We start from the raw sequence: 16,694 nt of genomic DNA, 5'->3' as shown, positions 1-16,694 counted from the left end.
TACCAAAAATATATTGTTACTATTCCTTATATAATCCCATATTGGAACAGTTTAATAGAGAATGTCCCTTGGAAAATCGTTTGGTCTTTGCCTTTCAAATATATGCTTACTAATAAAGTGAGAGAAGTTACGTTTAAATTAATTCACAGATTCTACCCAGCAAAGCGTGTGCTTAAGCGGTATAAACCAGATATTGAATCTGAATGCTCTTTCTGTAAAAGGTCAGATGAAGATATTTCCCATTTATTTTGGAAATGTTCCTATACAGAAAAATTCTAGTCAGATGTCCTTGAATTTATCCAAACCTATCTCATTACAGATTTCTCATTTTGTTTTAAGGATGTTTTCTTTGGTGTAGTCGACCTTAAGACGGACAAGGAAGGAAAATATTTCATTATTAATCTTTTATTTCTACTCGCTAAATATCACATCCATAAATGCAAGTTCAGGGGCTCTAAACCTTTTTTTCCTGTATTTGAAAGTGAAATGAATGAATATTTGGACTCCATAAAATACTCAAAGAACTGTAAAGCTCTGAAGACTGTGCAGATATATTCAACACTTGTGATGTCACGTGACTGAATGATATTGAAACTCTTATAACTGTAAGTGATACTATGAATTGGACTACTTGTTGACTAGCCTTGCTGGACTTTGCAGACTCCCTGGAATATGTTTTATTTATGTATGTATTTTGTAGTTGTGTGTATGTGTACTTGTATGTGTTGTTTGTAACTGCAAATACTGTCAATAAATGAATATAAAAAAATAAATAAAAAAAATTGACTTGAATTGCTTGAATCCAGTATTTGAGTGCAATAGGCCTATTTTATATTTTCTTTATTAGCTGTTTTTTATGTATTATTGTTTTACACTGGAAAGAAAGTTAACTATAATGGAAGTATAATTATATTAAGATATTTGCACTACACGTCCTTAAAATGTTGTCTATTTAAATTAAAAAAAAAATAATAATTTTTGCACTGGAAAGAACATTCTAGAATTCTATTGAATAAGTTTGCACAAGGATACAGAAAACTGTTGTGTTTATTTTTCTTCAAATGCAGTCTAAGCTAATGTTATATGTTGTATTTGTTTTAGATTAAAAATAAAACGTATTATAAACTGAACAAATCCATGGTTCATTGTTGGCAAAATGATCATGATAGCCTTTATATTTCACATCTATGTGGTTCAGTCTTGTATATTGATTAGGCCTACTTTGCTATTCTATAAATACAGGCCTAATAAGTTGTATTATAATATGCTATAATATATGAAATATATTTATCTAAATGTATCAATTAGTTTTCACAATATTCACCAGAAGTCATCATTTCAGGGGTTATCAATAATATTGATAAAAGTCAGTTTATGTTAATTTAGTTTAACAGTGTGTTAATTTTAATATTGATGCTTGTGTGTAAACAGAACAACCGCAGATCTGGAGAGAAAAGCATCAGAGAGAAGTCCTGAGAAGAGAAAAAGTACAAGTTAGTACTTCTGACTAGGGTCAGAAAATATCAGAGAGGACATGTTCTTATTTGACCTTTATTGTATGAGATTGTGTATAAAAAAAACACAGTGTGTGATATTAAGAATTTGGGTAAGACAAAAGGCCAAAACTTTAAACTTATAAATTTATTTTAAGGCCCTTTGTGGGAATCCAGCTGTTGTCTAATCTGATTGGACACGGGAAAATTGGGCTAGTTTTCATTCCATTTGGGTGGGTTTTGAGTTGTCATTGGGCTGGAAATATTTCTGGGACCTGGCAACCCTGATGTGAAGTAAGAGAGAGAAGAGTGAGAGTAAATGCTGAAAATGTGCTTGCATGTTATCCTGCTTGTGCATAAGTTATGTAAGAGTTTCCTAAGAGAATTCTACTTGCTTGTGCTTCTTGTCATGAAGACATAACAAATTTGACGACGAGGACGATTTTTTTCACAAGATTTCCTGAGGATGGCATCAGTAAGTGCTCCGTTTCCCAGTCCATTTTTGCCTTGCCCCGGTGAGCCCGCTATACCACTTGTAACATGGCTGAGAATGTTTGAGAATTACATGCTCGTCATCAATGCTACTGGAGATTCCTTGCCAGAAGCCATAAAACGGGCTTTACTTCTTCACTGCCTCGGAACTGAAGGTCAGAGACTATTTTATACATTGCCCGATACCGGTGACAATCTTGCAGCTGCTGTTAAAGCTTTGGAGGAGCATTTCATTCCAAAACGAAATGTGGTCGTGGAAAGACATGCCTTCAGGAAACGAGTGCAGAGGACAGATGAAACGGTACTGCAATATATTGCTGCATTGAGAGATTTGGCGACTACTTGCGAATTTAATGACAATCTTGATGATATGCTGCGTGACCAGCTAGTAGAAAATATTGCTAACCCTCGCATTCGTGAAAGATTATTAGTGGAATCTAAATTGACACTAGAGACTGCAATTACAATTTCCACGCAGCAAGAGGCCGCTGATGCACAGGCAAAATCTATGGCTACAAGCAGTTCTGCTCCAGTACAAGCCGTACATGCCACTCCTGCGACTGGACGACAGCATCCTAAGGCCAAATTCAAAACACGTACCTCATCAAAACCTCATTCTGCTTCTTCAGCTCGGACATGCTTCCGCTGTGGCTCCACTGGACATCTTGCAAACGCACAGAACTGCCCTGCTGCATCTGCTAAATGTAAAAATTGACTGGACATTTTGCACGAGTCTGCCGTTCTACTCCTACTCGTTCAGTGCATTCAGTTGAATTACCAGAGGTCTGTATTCTCTATCTACCTGGAACATCTGATCGTTTGATCAGATGTGGCTCCAGTGGAGCCACAGCGGAAGCATGTCCGAGCTGAAGAAGCAGAATGAGGTTTTGATGAGGTACGTGTTTTGAATTTGGCCTTAGGATGCTGTCGTCCAGTCGCAGGAGTGGCATGTACGGCTTGTACTGGAGCAGAACTGCTTGTAGCCATAGATTTTGCCTGTGCATCAGCGGCCTCTAGCTGCGTGGAAATTGTAATTGCAGTCTCTAGTGTCAATTTAGATTCCACTAATAATCTTTCACGAATGCGAGGGTTAGCAATATTTTCTACTAGCTGGTCACGCAGCATATCATCAAGATTGTCATTAAATTCGCAAGTAGTCGCCAAATCTCTCAATGCAGCAATATATTGCAGTACCGTTTCATCTGTCCTCTGAAGAAGTTCAATCTGCCACAGGAGCTGCTGATCCAGTTCTACTCAGCCGTCATTGAGTCTGTTTTAAGCACTTCCATCACTGTCTGGTTTGGTTCAGCTTCCAAATCGGACATCAGGAGACTACAACGGACAGTCCGGACTGCAGAGAGGATTATTGGTGCCCCCCTGCCAACCCTCCAGGACCTGTACTCTTCCAGAGTGAGGAAGAGAGCAGGTAAAATCATCACAGACTCCACTCACCCTGGTCACCTCCTGTTTGAACTGTTACCGTCAGGACGGCGACACAGATCACTGGCCACAAGAACATCCAGGCACAGGAACAGTTTCTTTCCACAGGCCATTTCCCTCCTGAACACTTAACATGCCCCCCAAAGCATATGCCTGTAAGTGCAATACTCCCACTGTCTAGTGCAATAAACTCAGGTGATATATTATTCATACTACAAAAATACTGTAAATATATGTTAATAATCTGTAACATGCACTAGACTCCCACTGTCTAGTGTAATATTCTCTAATTCAGGTGATATTTATATTTATATTATTTATACTACTCAAATGCTGTAAATATGTTCATAATATGTAATGTTTATTCGGACTAAACCCAACTGTGACCCTACTTTTTTTATTTTTTACTATTTATACTATTTTTATTTTTATCCTTTTAAATATATTTTATTCTTAGAATTGTATTACTATGTTTCTTGTTGTATTTGTATTTGTATTTGTATATGTGCACTGGAAGCTTCAGTACCAAGAAAAATTCCTTGTGGGTGCAAGCACACTTGGCAATAAAGCTCTTTCTGATTCTGATTCTGATTCTGATGTGTGATGTGACTATAAAATGCTACATCTGCTGTTACACCTGTGTCTCTTCAACTCACAGTCGACTCTGGTTCATGAGTGTCCATTCTGCCAAAACAATTGTATGAGCAGCACTTTCGCACTGTGCCGTTACAAACTCCATCTGCCCGTTTAGTCACTTACTTGCAAGAGCCAATTTCAGTGCTTGGATGTTTACCTGCTATGGTGTCTAAATATGGCCTTACCTGTCCTGCACATTTCTTCATTGTTGGCAATGGCACAGCTTTGTTAGGCATGGACCTGATTAAGGGACTCCAGCTTCGATTCGATGGAAACACTGTGCTGCCGCCGCCACAATCCACTTCAGTTTGTGCCCTCTCCACTCCTCCATCACAGCGTACTGCTTTGGGCTGTGTAAAAAAAGTTTTACACACAAGGTTAACATTTCTGACTCTGTACCTCCTGTCAGACACAAATTGCGTCGCTTACCTTTTTCTGTCAGAGATGCTGTTTCCGCCGAACTGGAACGACTATTGCATGCTGGTGTAATTGAGAGAATTGACTCCTCTCCATGAGTTTCGCCAATTGTTGTGGTCCAAAAGAAAACAGGGGGGATCCGCATGTGTGTGGATCTGCGAGGGCCCAACAAGGCAGTTATAGTAGACAGCTACTCATTGCCACACATGTTCAACAAATGTCATGAATGGAAATTCCGCTGGACCACGCCCACGACGAGGCCATGCCTCTGGTGGAGTGAGCTCTGATGCCCAGAGGGCACTGCAGGTCTTTAGACGCATAAGCAGCCGCGATAGCGTCCATCTCCATACATGCAGAGACCAGTGCTCTGGATGGGGATGCCAGATCGAGCCGCGGGCTTGAGAGAGAAGGTCTCTTCTCGCCGGTATCGGCCAGTGGACTGTGTCTGCCAGCTGTACTAGCTCTGGGAACCAAGGCTGGTTCTCCCAGTACGGGGCTATGAGGAGCACTGGGCGGCGCGCTTCCCTGATTCTCCTGATGACTTGTGGCAACAGGGAGACCGGGGGAAAGGCGTATAACGGGCCGCTGGGCCAGGTCTGGGCCAGCGCGTCCTCGTTCTTCGTAAAGAACTTTGGGCAGTGAGCGTTGTCTTTTGACGCAAAGAGGTCGACTTTCGCTTTGCTGAAACGGCGCCACAGTGACTGGACTGTTTGGGGGTGAAGAGACCACTCCCCAGGGGGAACGTTGTCCCTGGATAGTCTGTCGGGACCCTCGTTCAGGTGGCCAGGCACATGCGCGGCTCTCAGCGAGCGCAGAGAGTGCTGAGCCCACACGAGGAGGCGTTCTGCCAGGGTGCAGAGCATCTTGGATCTGACACCGCCCTGGCGGTTCACGTAGGCCACTACCGATGCATTGTCCGTACGGACTAGAACATGGTGACCTAGGAGGAATGGGAGGAAGTGCTTGAGCGCTTTCTCGACCACGAGCATCTCTAGACAGTTTATGTGTAGGAGATTCTCCTGGTCTGACCAGCGGCCATAGACCGGTCTGCCTTCGAAGAGCGCTCCCCAACCTTGGTTGGAAGCGTCTGTCGAGACAACTTTCCGGTGCGAGATCGCTCCCATCATCACTCCTGTGTGATACCATTCGGCTGCCAGCCAGGGCTGCAGGGCTGAGATGCAGCCCTGATTCACTCTGACTCGCAAGCCGCCGGCCGCCCAGGCTCGGTGGGGCGCGCGCTTTCAGCCAGCGTTGAAGCGGGCGTATGCGCAGAAGGCCCAGCTGAAGCACTGCTGCAGCTGAGGCCATATGCCCCAGGATACGCTGGAATGCCCTCAGCGGAGCCTGGCTGCCCTCTTGGAAGGATGCTGTGAGATGGCGAATGCGGCGCACACGCTGCTCCGACAATCTGGCCGTCATAGCCACCGAGTCCAGTTCTATCCCCAGAAAGGAAATTGACTGGTGGGGCGATAATGAGCTCTTGGTCCAGTTGACCGAGAGACCCAGACCTTCCAGGTGGCTGAGGAGCGCTGTTCTGTGAGACACAAGCTCTGTCTCTGACCGCGCTAGAATCAGCCAATCGTCCAGATAGTTCAGTATCCGCATTCCCCGTCTTCTCAGGGGAGCGAGAGCCGTGTCCATGCACTTCGTAAATGTACGGGGTGCCAAAGACAGACCGAACGGCAGGACTGTGTATTGATATACCCGACCGTCGAAGGCGAATCTCAAGAATGGCCTGTGACGGGGTATTATCTGGATCTGAAAGTACGCGTCCTTCAGATCGAGAGAGATAAACCAGTCTCCTGGGCGAATTTGCGCGAGGATTTGTCTGGTTGTGATCATTTTGAACGGCCGTCTCATGAGGGCTTTATTCAAATGTCTCAGATCTAAAATAGGTCTTAGCGCTCCGTCCTTCTTGGGTACGAGGAAATAACGGCTGTAAAAGCCTGACTCGCTCAGAGAAGGATGAACCTGTTCTATAGCCCCCTTGCGCATCAGCTTTGCTATTTCTGCTTGAAGCATGTGCGCTGCTTCTGAATTCACTTTCGTCTCCCTCTGCGCTAAAAAACGCGGGGGACGGCGAGCGAATTGAAGCGAATAGCCGTGTTTTATGGTATTCAGCACCCATTCTGACGCGCCCTGAATAGCTTCCCATGCTTTCGCACACATAGCTAGGGGTCGAATGGTCTCTGGGTTCAGATCGCCGCACTGCGCGGGATGGGGAACCTGTATCAGAGAAGATGGGGCGGCGCACGCGCCGCCGGTGCTCGAGTACGGGGGCTGGCAGGCAGTAGTGACTGGCTGTACAGCATATGACGGCTCGATCCCCATGGATGGAGCACATATCGCTGTTAAAAACCCGTAGCGCGAGAGCGGCGCGGGGGGTAACGTGTTTGACAGTGAGCGCGTGCCGCTCGAGAGCGGGCGCAGCGTTTACACTCATAACACGGCCAGTGTTTGGGAGCTTTAGATGGTCTGTAACCCGAGGTAACTGTGTGGCAGAGCGGGCAGTGGGTAGGTGTGGGCACAGAGTTGTGGGCACATTCTCTACGCATAGCACTCGAGCGGCTCGTGCCCGCTTTATGAGAGTGCGCTCTGGGAGCGTTACCAGGGGGACCGTGTTTTCGTGTATCAGTGAGCACATGGGAGTGGGCACATTTTTTACACTTATGACACCTTCGGCGTGAGCCGGGAAACCCGAATTTACAATCTTTCTGAGATCTATCTGGGCCGCCATAAAAACGGCGTTTGTGTGCAGGCGAGCGAGTTGTGTTACTGGCTCGTTGGCTGCGGTGTGAGCTGCTGCAGTAGCCTGCATTGAGGGGACTGGCAGAGCTGGGCGCTTTGATGGCGGTCCGGCCTCGGCGGGACTCAGCCATCTCTTCCTCCTTACTGTTGCTAGGAGGATTTCGCAGGCTCGGGCTTCAGCGCTATCTTAGGTCGCGGTCCCCGGGGGGGAGGCGGCCTGTGGAGGCTGGTCGAGCGCGATCTAAGGCGGCCGCCCTGACGACGCTGCGAGGATGGTGGCCGAGACGGGCGCTGTGTCGAACTGCGTGCAGGAGGCTGATTTTGAGAGCGGCCTGCAGCTGGGCTCGAGCGGCGGGGCAGGAAGAGGCTCATAGCCTGCGACGCCTTTTGCACTTCCGAGAAGCGATCCACAATCCCGCTGACCGCAGGGCCGAAGAGGCCGGTGGGCGAGAGTGGGGCATTGAGGAAGACAGCGCGCTCCGTATCGCTCATGTCCGCCAGCGTCAGCCATAGGTGTCTATCGGTGACGGTGAGCGCGGCCATAGATCTCCCGATGGCTTGTGCAGCAGTTTTAGTCGCGCGGAGCGAGAGGTCCATCGCGCTTCTCAGATCCGTGAGAACAGCTTGATCTGGGCCCTTCTCATCCAGTTCGCAGAGGAGATCGGCTTGCAGGATCTGAAGCACAGCCATCAAATGCAGGGCGGAAGCAGCCTGGCCGGAGGCAGCGAAAGTGCGGCCGGCGAGGGCTGAAGTGGTCCTGCAGGCTTTGGACGGCAAGGCAGACTTAGACCGCCATCTGGCGGATGGCGGGCAAAGGTGCGCCGCCACAGCTTCCTCTACGGGCGGAATGCCGGCATACCCCTTCTCAGCGGCCCCGTCCACCTGGGAGAGGGTCGAGGAGGCCGAGGTGCGGAGTCTCGTGGAGAAAGACGCGCCCCAAGACTTCGAAAGCTCCGCGTGGAGCTCAGGCAGGAAGGGTGCTGGCCTAGAGGTGGGCGATTGGCGGCGGCTAGGCAGGAAGCACCCGTCGAGTCGGTTGGGCGCAGGCTCTTTCGGTGGGGACCATTCTAGTCCCAGGCGATCGACCGCTTTGGTGAGGAGGCGGAGGAGTTCCGCATCGACACCAGTACGGGACCGGCCTGACTCAGGCATAGAGGAGGCGGAGTGGTGAGAACCCGACCACTCCTCGCTGTCCGAGGCCAGCAGAGAGCAGCTGTCGTTGACAGCGTCATCATCTGCTTCATCCCCTGAGGCGACGGAGAAAGGCGGGGGAGAAGGAGAGAGCGAGGCTCGCGGGAGGGGCTCCGGCGAGCGCTCAGCTGGTGTATCCTCACACAGATCGAGTTGAGGATGTAATGTGTTGCTTAGTGTATTCTTATACATGTGAAATTGTTGATATATTAAGGATTTGATGTTCTTTATTTCTATTTCATGTCAATTGTTGGCTACAGAAAGAATTCATTTAACTAAGAGGGGAAATGTGATGTCCTTACATTAATACTCCACTAGATGGCACTCAAGCTCCTTAGGTGAAATATACATGTGAAGTAAGAGAGAGAAGAGTGAGCGTAAATGCTGAACATGTGCTTGCATGTTATCCTGCTTGTGCATAAGTTATTAAAGAGTTTCCTAAGAGAATTCTACTTGCTTGTGCTTCTTGTCATGAAGACATAACAAAATTCAGATTCAATATTTACTAAGGTTATATTACTTTTTTCTTCAATTGTAAAAAAAAAAAGATATGGACACACACACACACACACAAGATCCAAAATAGTCAAAAGTAGGCTAAACAAAGTAATTAAAAACGTCAGAGAACAGCATTTTTTTTTTTTTTTTTTTTCACTATTGTGTATTTAATTTGATCATTTTTAAAACAGTAAGAATCTTTCACTGATCAGCACAATGACCGAAGCCCATTTATCAGAGCAGATGTGAATATGATGATAATAATCTGCCATTGTTTCTGATTCTGATTAATAAACTGTATGATTGTGACACTCAGTTAGTTGAGTTGATTCTGGAAAGAAAGTGTTCAGAGTTTGTTAATGTCAGTCTCCAGCTGGAGAACAATGACTGCAATTTTATAAACCTTTAATATCTGTAACATATTAATCTTTGTGTAGAGCAACCAATGAGAGTGATAATTATGATTTTCATACACGTTTAAAAAAAAACTGATGTAGTAAATAACAAGTAATGATTTAATAACAAAACATTCACACTGTACATCAATATGTTTTGATCAATAGAGGAGTAAATTCTCTCACCGGTGAAGTGCAATCTATTGCTGAGTTTTGGAGGTGTGTGTGTGTTCATACAGTAATAAACTCCTAATTCATCAGCGGTCACATTATTAATAAACAGATGAAGTTTAAATTGCACTGAATATTTCTTTCTGAATGTTTTTTTTTAAAAGTAAAAAGCTCCTGTCGGACTTGACATTAGAATCACTGTTGGAGGATCTGGTGTTTTCAGTAAAATCCAATGAACCTCATTTTCATCAAGATCACAGTTTATGGTCACATTTGATCCCAAATCAGTGAGTTGAACTGCAGCTCGACAAACAACAGATTAACACTATAATATAAAAAAAAATGCATCATTCCTACTACCTGATTAAAATCACAGTGAACCTTTAACATAAAGCCATTAATGGTAAAGTACTAAAGTTCATTTAAATATATTCATAACATGTAATAAACTCACAGAAATGAGGCTGAAGGATCTTCATGTTTCTGCTTAAAACTGTTGAATCTGATGAAACGTATCGGTTACCTAACGTAACCTCTGTTCTCTCTAGAAGAGGGAACGAGTATTGCGGAAGTAGCTTACACTGCGGGAAAAGTCATCTTTTCTCGAGATATGAAGCCAAACATTATCCTTAATTTTTAATAATCTTGTCAAAGCAGTGCGGCAGCATGCAGACCTAGGGCAGGCTAGCTAGCGTGCCCATTGGCTGCCCTGCGGCAACTGCAGCAGCCTATTGCTGAGCCTTGGCGTGACGTCACGTCCAATGAGCGCGCTTGGCGCGCTTCATGCGTCACAGCCCGCGAAAAGGGGTGTGGCTTAGCGTATATAAGTGAGGCTCAGAGGCTGCTTCACTGGTTTCTGTCGCTGAAGCGAATGAGCTCGTGGCGCGAGCACAGCGGGTTACGCAATACTCGTTCCCTCTTCTAGAGAGAACAGAGGTTACGTTAGGTAACTGATACATTCTCTTACGAGAGGTTCTCTCGTATTGCGTAAGTAGCTTACGCTGCGGGAACTCCCTTGTCAACGCCGTGCGCGCCCAGCATCCACTGAATGAGTCCCAGGGAGAGCCCGGGGAACGTGATAACAGGGAGCCGGGCGGCCAAAGAAGGCTAGCGCAGTACACAAGCACATACTAGGGAGCACCGGCTGTGCCGCTCCGAACTGATAATTCCCTGCATAGTGCAGCTCAACCAGTAGAGCTGAAATCAACCAACGTAGCCCGCGCACAGATAGTGGGCCGATCTACGCAAGACTTAGACTGATAAAACTTTCGCCTGCAAGGCGGGAACTTCCAGATTGTAAAATCTAACAAATGTAGAGGGGGAGGCCCAGCCTGTCGCTGTACAAATGTCGTGAATGGAAATCCCGCTGGACCACGCCCACGACGAGGCCATGCCTCTGGTGGAGTGAGCTCGAATGCCCAGTGGGCACTGCAGGTCTTTAGACGCATAAGCAGCTGCGATAGCGTCCACTATCCATCTGGACAGGCTGTGTTTCGAGGAAGCGAGACCCTTGGTGCGCCCTCCGAATGAAACAAAAAGCTGCTCCGAGCGCCTGAAAGCGGCGGAGCGTGTGATGTAACATCTCAGCGCCCTGACCGGGCAGAGGAGATTACCATCAGTCTCGCTGCCAGAAGTTGGCAGGGCTGAGAGGGAAATGAAGGGAGTGCCCAATATTTTGGGGACATAACCATGCCTCGGTTTGAGAATAACTTTAGAGTCGTTAGGTCCGAACTCGAGGCACGCAGCGTTAACAGATAACGTGTGAAGGTCTCCCACACGTTTGACTGAAGACAGAGCTATCAGAAAAACGGTTTTGAGCGTGAGGTATTTTATATCCACAGTTTCCTAAGGTTCAAAGGTATGCGTTTTCAGGGCCTCCAAGACCAATGAAAGATCCCACATAGGAACCGAGGGGGGTCGCGGGGGGTTCATCCTCCTGGCTCCTCTAAGGAAGCGGATGACGAACTCGTTCCTTCCTAATGCGCGGCCCAGCTCTGAGTCAGAGAAAGCTGAGATGGCCGCAACATAAACTTTGAGCGTGGAGGGGGACCTGCCCGCGTCCAGCAGCTCTTGAAGGAAACACAATACTTGCGATACCCCACATGCCTGTGGATTGAGCCCTTTAGCAGTGCACCATTTGCTGAACACAGACCATTTAGATGTGTAGAGCCGCCTCGTAGAGGGGGCTCTAGATTGTAAGATCATGTTCATAACCCCTTTTGGCAGATCAACGGGTAACCGTTGAGGCCCCATGCATGCAGAGACCAGCGCTCTGGATGGGGATGCCAGATCGAGCCGCGGGCTTGAGAGAGAAGGTCTCTCCTCGCCGGTATCGGCCAGGGGACTGTGTCTGCCAGCTGTATTAGTTCCGGGAACCAAGCTTGGTTCTCCCAGCACGGGGCTATGAGGAGCACTGTGTGGCGCGCTTCCCTGATTCTCCTGATGACCTGAGGCAACAGAGAGACCGGGGGAAAAGCATATAGCGGGCCGCTGGGCCAGGTCTGGGCCAGCGCGTCCTCGTTCTTCGTAAAGAACTCTGGGCAGTGAGCGTTGTCTTTTGACGCAAAAAGGTCGACTTTCGCTTTGCCGAAACGGCGCCACAGTAACTGGACTGTTTGGGGGTGTAGAGACCACTCCCCAGGGGGAACGTTGTCCCTGGACAGTCTGTCGGGACCCTCGTTCAGGTGGCCAGGCACATGCGCGGCTCTCAGCGAGCGCAGAGAGTGCTGAGCCCACACGAGGAGGCGTTCTGCCAGGGTGCAGAGCATCTTTGATCTGACACCGCCCTGGCGATTCACATAGGCCACTACCGATGTATTGTCCGTGCGGACTAGAACATGGTGACCTAGGAGGAATGAGAGGAAGTGTTTGAGCGCTTTCTCGACCGCGAGCATCTCTAGACAGTTTATGTGTAGGAGATTCTCCTGGTCTGACCAGCGGCCATAGACCGGTCTGCCTTCGAAGAGCGCTCCCCAACCTAGGTTGGAAGCGTCTGTCGAGACCACTTTCCGGTGTGAAATCACTCCCATAGACACTCCTGTGTGATACCATTCGGCTGCCAGCCAGGGCTGCAGGGCTGAAATGCAACCCTGATTCACTCTGACTCGCGAGCCGCCGGCCACCCAGGCTCGGTGGGGCACGCGCGCTTTCAGCCAGCGTTGAAGCGGGCGCATGTGCAATAAGCCCAGCTGGAGCACCGCTGCAGCTGAAGCCATATGCCCCAGGATACGCTGGAATGTCCTCAGCGGAACCTGGCTGCCTACTTGGAAGGATGCGGCGAGGTGACGGATGCGGCGCGCGCGCTGCTCCGACAATCTGGCCGTCATAGCCACCGAGTCCAGTTCTATTCCAAGAAAGGAGATTGACTGACGGGGCGATAACAAGCTCTTGGTCCAGTTGACCGAGAGACCCAGACCTTCCAAATGGCTGAGAAGCGCTGTTCTGTGAGACACAAGCTCTGTCTCTGACCGCGCTAGAATCAGCCAATCGTCCAGATAGTTCAGTATGCGCATTCCCTGTCTTCTCAGGGGAGCGAGAGCCGTGTCCATGCACTTCGTAAACGTACGGGGTGCTAAAGACAGGCCGAACGGCAGGACTGTGTATTGATATACTCGACCGTCGAAGGCGAATCTCAAGAATGGCCTGTGACTGGGAGTTATCTGGATCTGAAAGTACGCGTCCTTCAGATCGAGAGAGATAAACCAGTCTCCTGGGCGAATCTGCCCGAGGATTTGTCTGGTTGTGATCATTTTGAACGGCCGTCTCATGAGGGCTTTGTTCAAATGTCTCAGATCTAAAATAGGTCTTAGCGCTCCGTCCTTCTTGGGTACGAGGAAGTAACGGCTGTAAAAGCCCGACTCGCTCAGAGAAGGATGAACCTGTTCTATAGCCCCTTTGCGCAGCAGCTTCGCTATTTCTGCTTGAAGCAGGTGCGCTGCTTCTAAACTCACTTTTGTCTCCATCTGCGCTAGAATCTGCGACGAGCGAATTGAAGCGAATAGCCGTGTTTTATAGTATTCAGCACCCATTCTGACGCGCCCTGAATAGCTTCCCATGCTTTTGCACGCATAGCTAGGGGTCGAATGGTCTCTGGGTTCAGATCGCCGCGCTGCACGGGATGGGGAACCTGTATCAGAGAGGATGGGGTGGCGCGCGCGCCGCCGGTGCTCGAACACGGGGGCTGGTAAACAGTGCTGACTGGCTGTACAGCATAAGATGGCTCGATCCCTAAGGATGGAGCGCGTTTTGCTGTTGAACACCCGTGGCGCGAGAGCGGCGTGGGGGTTATTGTGTTTGAAAGTGAGTGCGCGTGCTCGTGAGCGGGCGCTGAGTTTACACTTAAAACACGGCCAGTGTTTGGGAGCTTTAGAAGGTCTGTAACCCGAGGTAACTGAATGGCAGAGCGAGCAGCGGGTAGGCGTGAGCACAGAGTTGTGGGCACATTTACTACACTTAGTACTCGAGCGGCGTGTGTCCGCTTTATGAGAGTGCGCCCTGAGCGCGTTACCATGGGGACCGTGTTTGTGTGTAGTGGTGAGCACATGGGAGTGGGCACATTTTCTACACTTATGACACCTTCGGCCAGAGCCGGAAAACCCGAATTTATACTCTTTCTGAGATTTATCTGGGCCGCCGTAAAAACGGTGTTTGTGTGCAGGCGAGCGAGTAGTGTTACTGGCTCGTTGGCTGCGGTGTAAGCTGCTGCAGTAGCCTGATTTAAGGGGACTGACAGAGCTGGGCGTTTTGATGGTGGTCCGGCCGCAGTGAGACCCAGCCATCTTTTCCTCCTTACAGGTGCTAGGAGGACTTCGCGGGCTCGGGCTTCAACGCTATCTTAGGCCGCGGTCCCCGGGGGGGCGGCGGTCTGTGACGGCTGGTCGAGCGCGACCTAGGGCGGCCGCCCTGACGTCGCTGCGAAGGGGGAGGCCGAGACGAGCGCTGTGTAGAGCTGCGTGCAGGAGGCTGAGTTTGAGAGCAGCCTGCAGCTGGGTTCGAACGGCGGGGCAGGAAGAGGTTCATAGCCTGCGACACCTTCTGCACTTCAGAGAAGCGATCCACAATTCCACTGACCGCAGGGCCGAAGAGGCCAGTGGGCGAGAGCGGGGCGTTGAGGAACACAGCGCGTTCTGACTTACTCATATCCGCCAGCGTCAACCAAAGGTGTCTGTCGATGACGGTGAGCACGGCCATAGATCTGCCGATGGCTTGTGCAGCGGTCTTGGTAGCGCGGAGCGAAAGGTCCGTAGCGCTGCGCAGATCCGTTAGAGCAGTGTGATCCGAGCCCTTCTCATCCAGCTCGCGGAGGAAGTCGGCTTGTAGGATCTGAAGCACGGCCATCGAGTGCAGGGCAGAGGCAGCTTGTGGAGAGGAGAGGGCGCGGGCTGCATGGTCGAGGCCCAGGCAGAGAGCGCAGATCACATGGCGGTCTCTGTCGCTGAGCGGGGCTCTGCACGAGCCACAGGATGAGCGAGGCATTTTGAATCAAACGCCTCGCGCTCTTTTAGATGCAGAGTGTGCCGCGGAGCGAACACACAACAAACAACACAGAGCAGATAAAAGGATATAATCGCCGGATAGCGAAGCAGGCAGGGAAAGCTGAAGGCGGCGAAGACGGCCGGCTTCCTCAGGCTGAGATCCTCGGCGTGCTGGTCGCTTGATTCGACGGCGGCTTCCTCAGAGATCAGCGATGCAAAGAGCTTCGCTGAAGAGACAGAAATCAGTGAAGCAGCCTCTGAGCCTCGCTTATATACGCTAAGCGGCCTAAGCCACACCCCTTTTCGCGGGCTGTGACGCATGAAGCGCGCCAAGCGCGCTCATTGGACGTGACGTCACGATAGGCTGCTGCAGTTGAGAGAACCTCTCGTAAGAGAACCAGGTTGATGAAGTTAGTTGCTACTGCAGCTCTGAACCAGACAGCAGAGGAAGTCAAGTTTGCTCTGACCACATTGTACACACTTTTTTTTTTCATAACATCTCACAATCATCATTACTTTATTAAGTTATACATGGTAGTAAATTGCTATTGTCACATAAAGTCAACACACTTTCATGACAACTCATGATAATTTGTATAAGATGCTAAAATCATATATACAGTCCAACTTAGATTGTACTAAAACTTGTATAGATTTTCTTTTCTTCCGGTTACATCCATGGTCAGGTTTAGATTTGAATTTGTATGCTTTCATCTTGTGATCCCATGCAAATAATTATGAATTCTCATGAGACTGGGTTTCTGTCTAGTCACACTGTGGAACAGAGAAGCGTTAACAGTTTCTGCCAAGTGACAAAGGTTTGGTGGGTAAACATGGTTCTCTTGGTTCTCTCTGTAGATGACGTTGGCTCCTTCGTTGGCCAGCTCCAAGTCTTTTTCATCGGCCAGTTCCAGGTCTCCTTTATTTCCAATTGTCACGCCCAGCCTCCCAATCCCTCCTCCTCTGTTGACTCCACTCCACCGTGCACATTAAGTTATATAAAACAACATTTTAAACATTATAAAATATATATAAAGGTAAATTACTGTGTGCGCCTAAACCATGCAGATAAATAAATTATTTTTCAGACTACATGTTGTTTCTCTGCATCCATGTTCGTTGTTTTGACCCAAAATGACGCAGGCCCGCTCCAAACTCAACCGGGTCATGTGACACATTACATTTTCTACTTAAATCTTACTTTAAGAACCCCTAACTTTAAACAATGCAAAGGGCATACATTATAAAAATCGGCTTCTGAATATCACATTTGTTTTTAAATTGAATGAGCTCAAATTGACATTAATTTATAACAAAAACATAAATACACATCTCAACAAAAAACATGTCCTTTGTTGAGTTACAAACACACACCTGTCCCTGTGTGTTTCTTTTGGTTTATACATAGCACCATTAAAACAGCAGCAGCTGATCAAAGTGCTTTACTAACAGAAGTCAAATACAAAAATAATCATCAAGGAACATTAAAAGCAAAGGAAAAATAATGAGTTTTAAGCAAAGATTTAAAAACCTGTAATGTAGGAGCAAATCTAATGTGAACTGGTAAGAGTTTAGGGCCCGCAACAACAAAGGCACGTTCTCCTCTTTGTTTTAATCTGGCTCTGGGAACAGTGAGCAATCTATGACTACCGGAGCGAAGAGCTTAAGAACGGTTATGAGATAGAAGTTCAGATAGATATGAGGGGGTTAAGTTGTTTAGGAACTTAAGGGTTAAAAAA

General features: G+C 48.3%; 1 protein-coding gene across 2 annotated transcripts in view; it reads right to left on the bottom strand.

Moving 5' to 3' along the window:
* Positions 1–3,725: 3,725 nt before the first annotated feature.
* The window catches only part of LOC311084404 (uncharacterized protein), a 23,366-nt gene continuing 10,397 nt past the window's right edge, over positions 3,726–16,694 (bottom strand). The window contains exons 1-2 of one of the 2 annotated variants that reach the window (XM_084116405.1): positions 4,491–8,820; positions 3,726–4,411 (exon numbers count right to left, since the gene is read on the bottom strand). In XM_084116405.1, coding sequence (XP_083972531.1) covers positions 4,689–6,809 — 2,121 coding nt within the window. In that variant the 5' untranslated portion in view covers positions 6,810–8,820 and the 3' untranslated portion in view covers positions 3,726–4,411; positions 4,491–4,688. Of the gene's footprint in view, positions 4,412–4,490; positions 8,821–16,694 lie in introns of those variants that run through there. The other variant, XR_014606514.1, reaches the window with a different exon arrangement.

Source organism: Abramis brama (genome assembly GCF_963993115.1).
Source record: "Abramis brama genome assembly, chromosome: 6".
Lineage (NCBI taxonomy): Eukaryota > Metazoa > Chordata > Actinopteri > Cypriniformes > Leuciscidae > Abramis > Abramis brama.
Note: the sequence above shows the minus strand (reverse complement) of the source record. Positions and strands in the feature narration are given on the sequence as shown.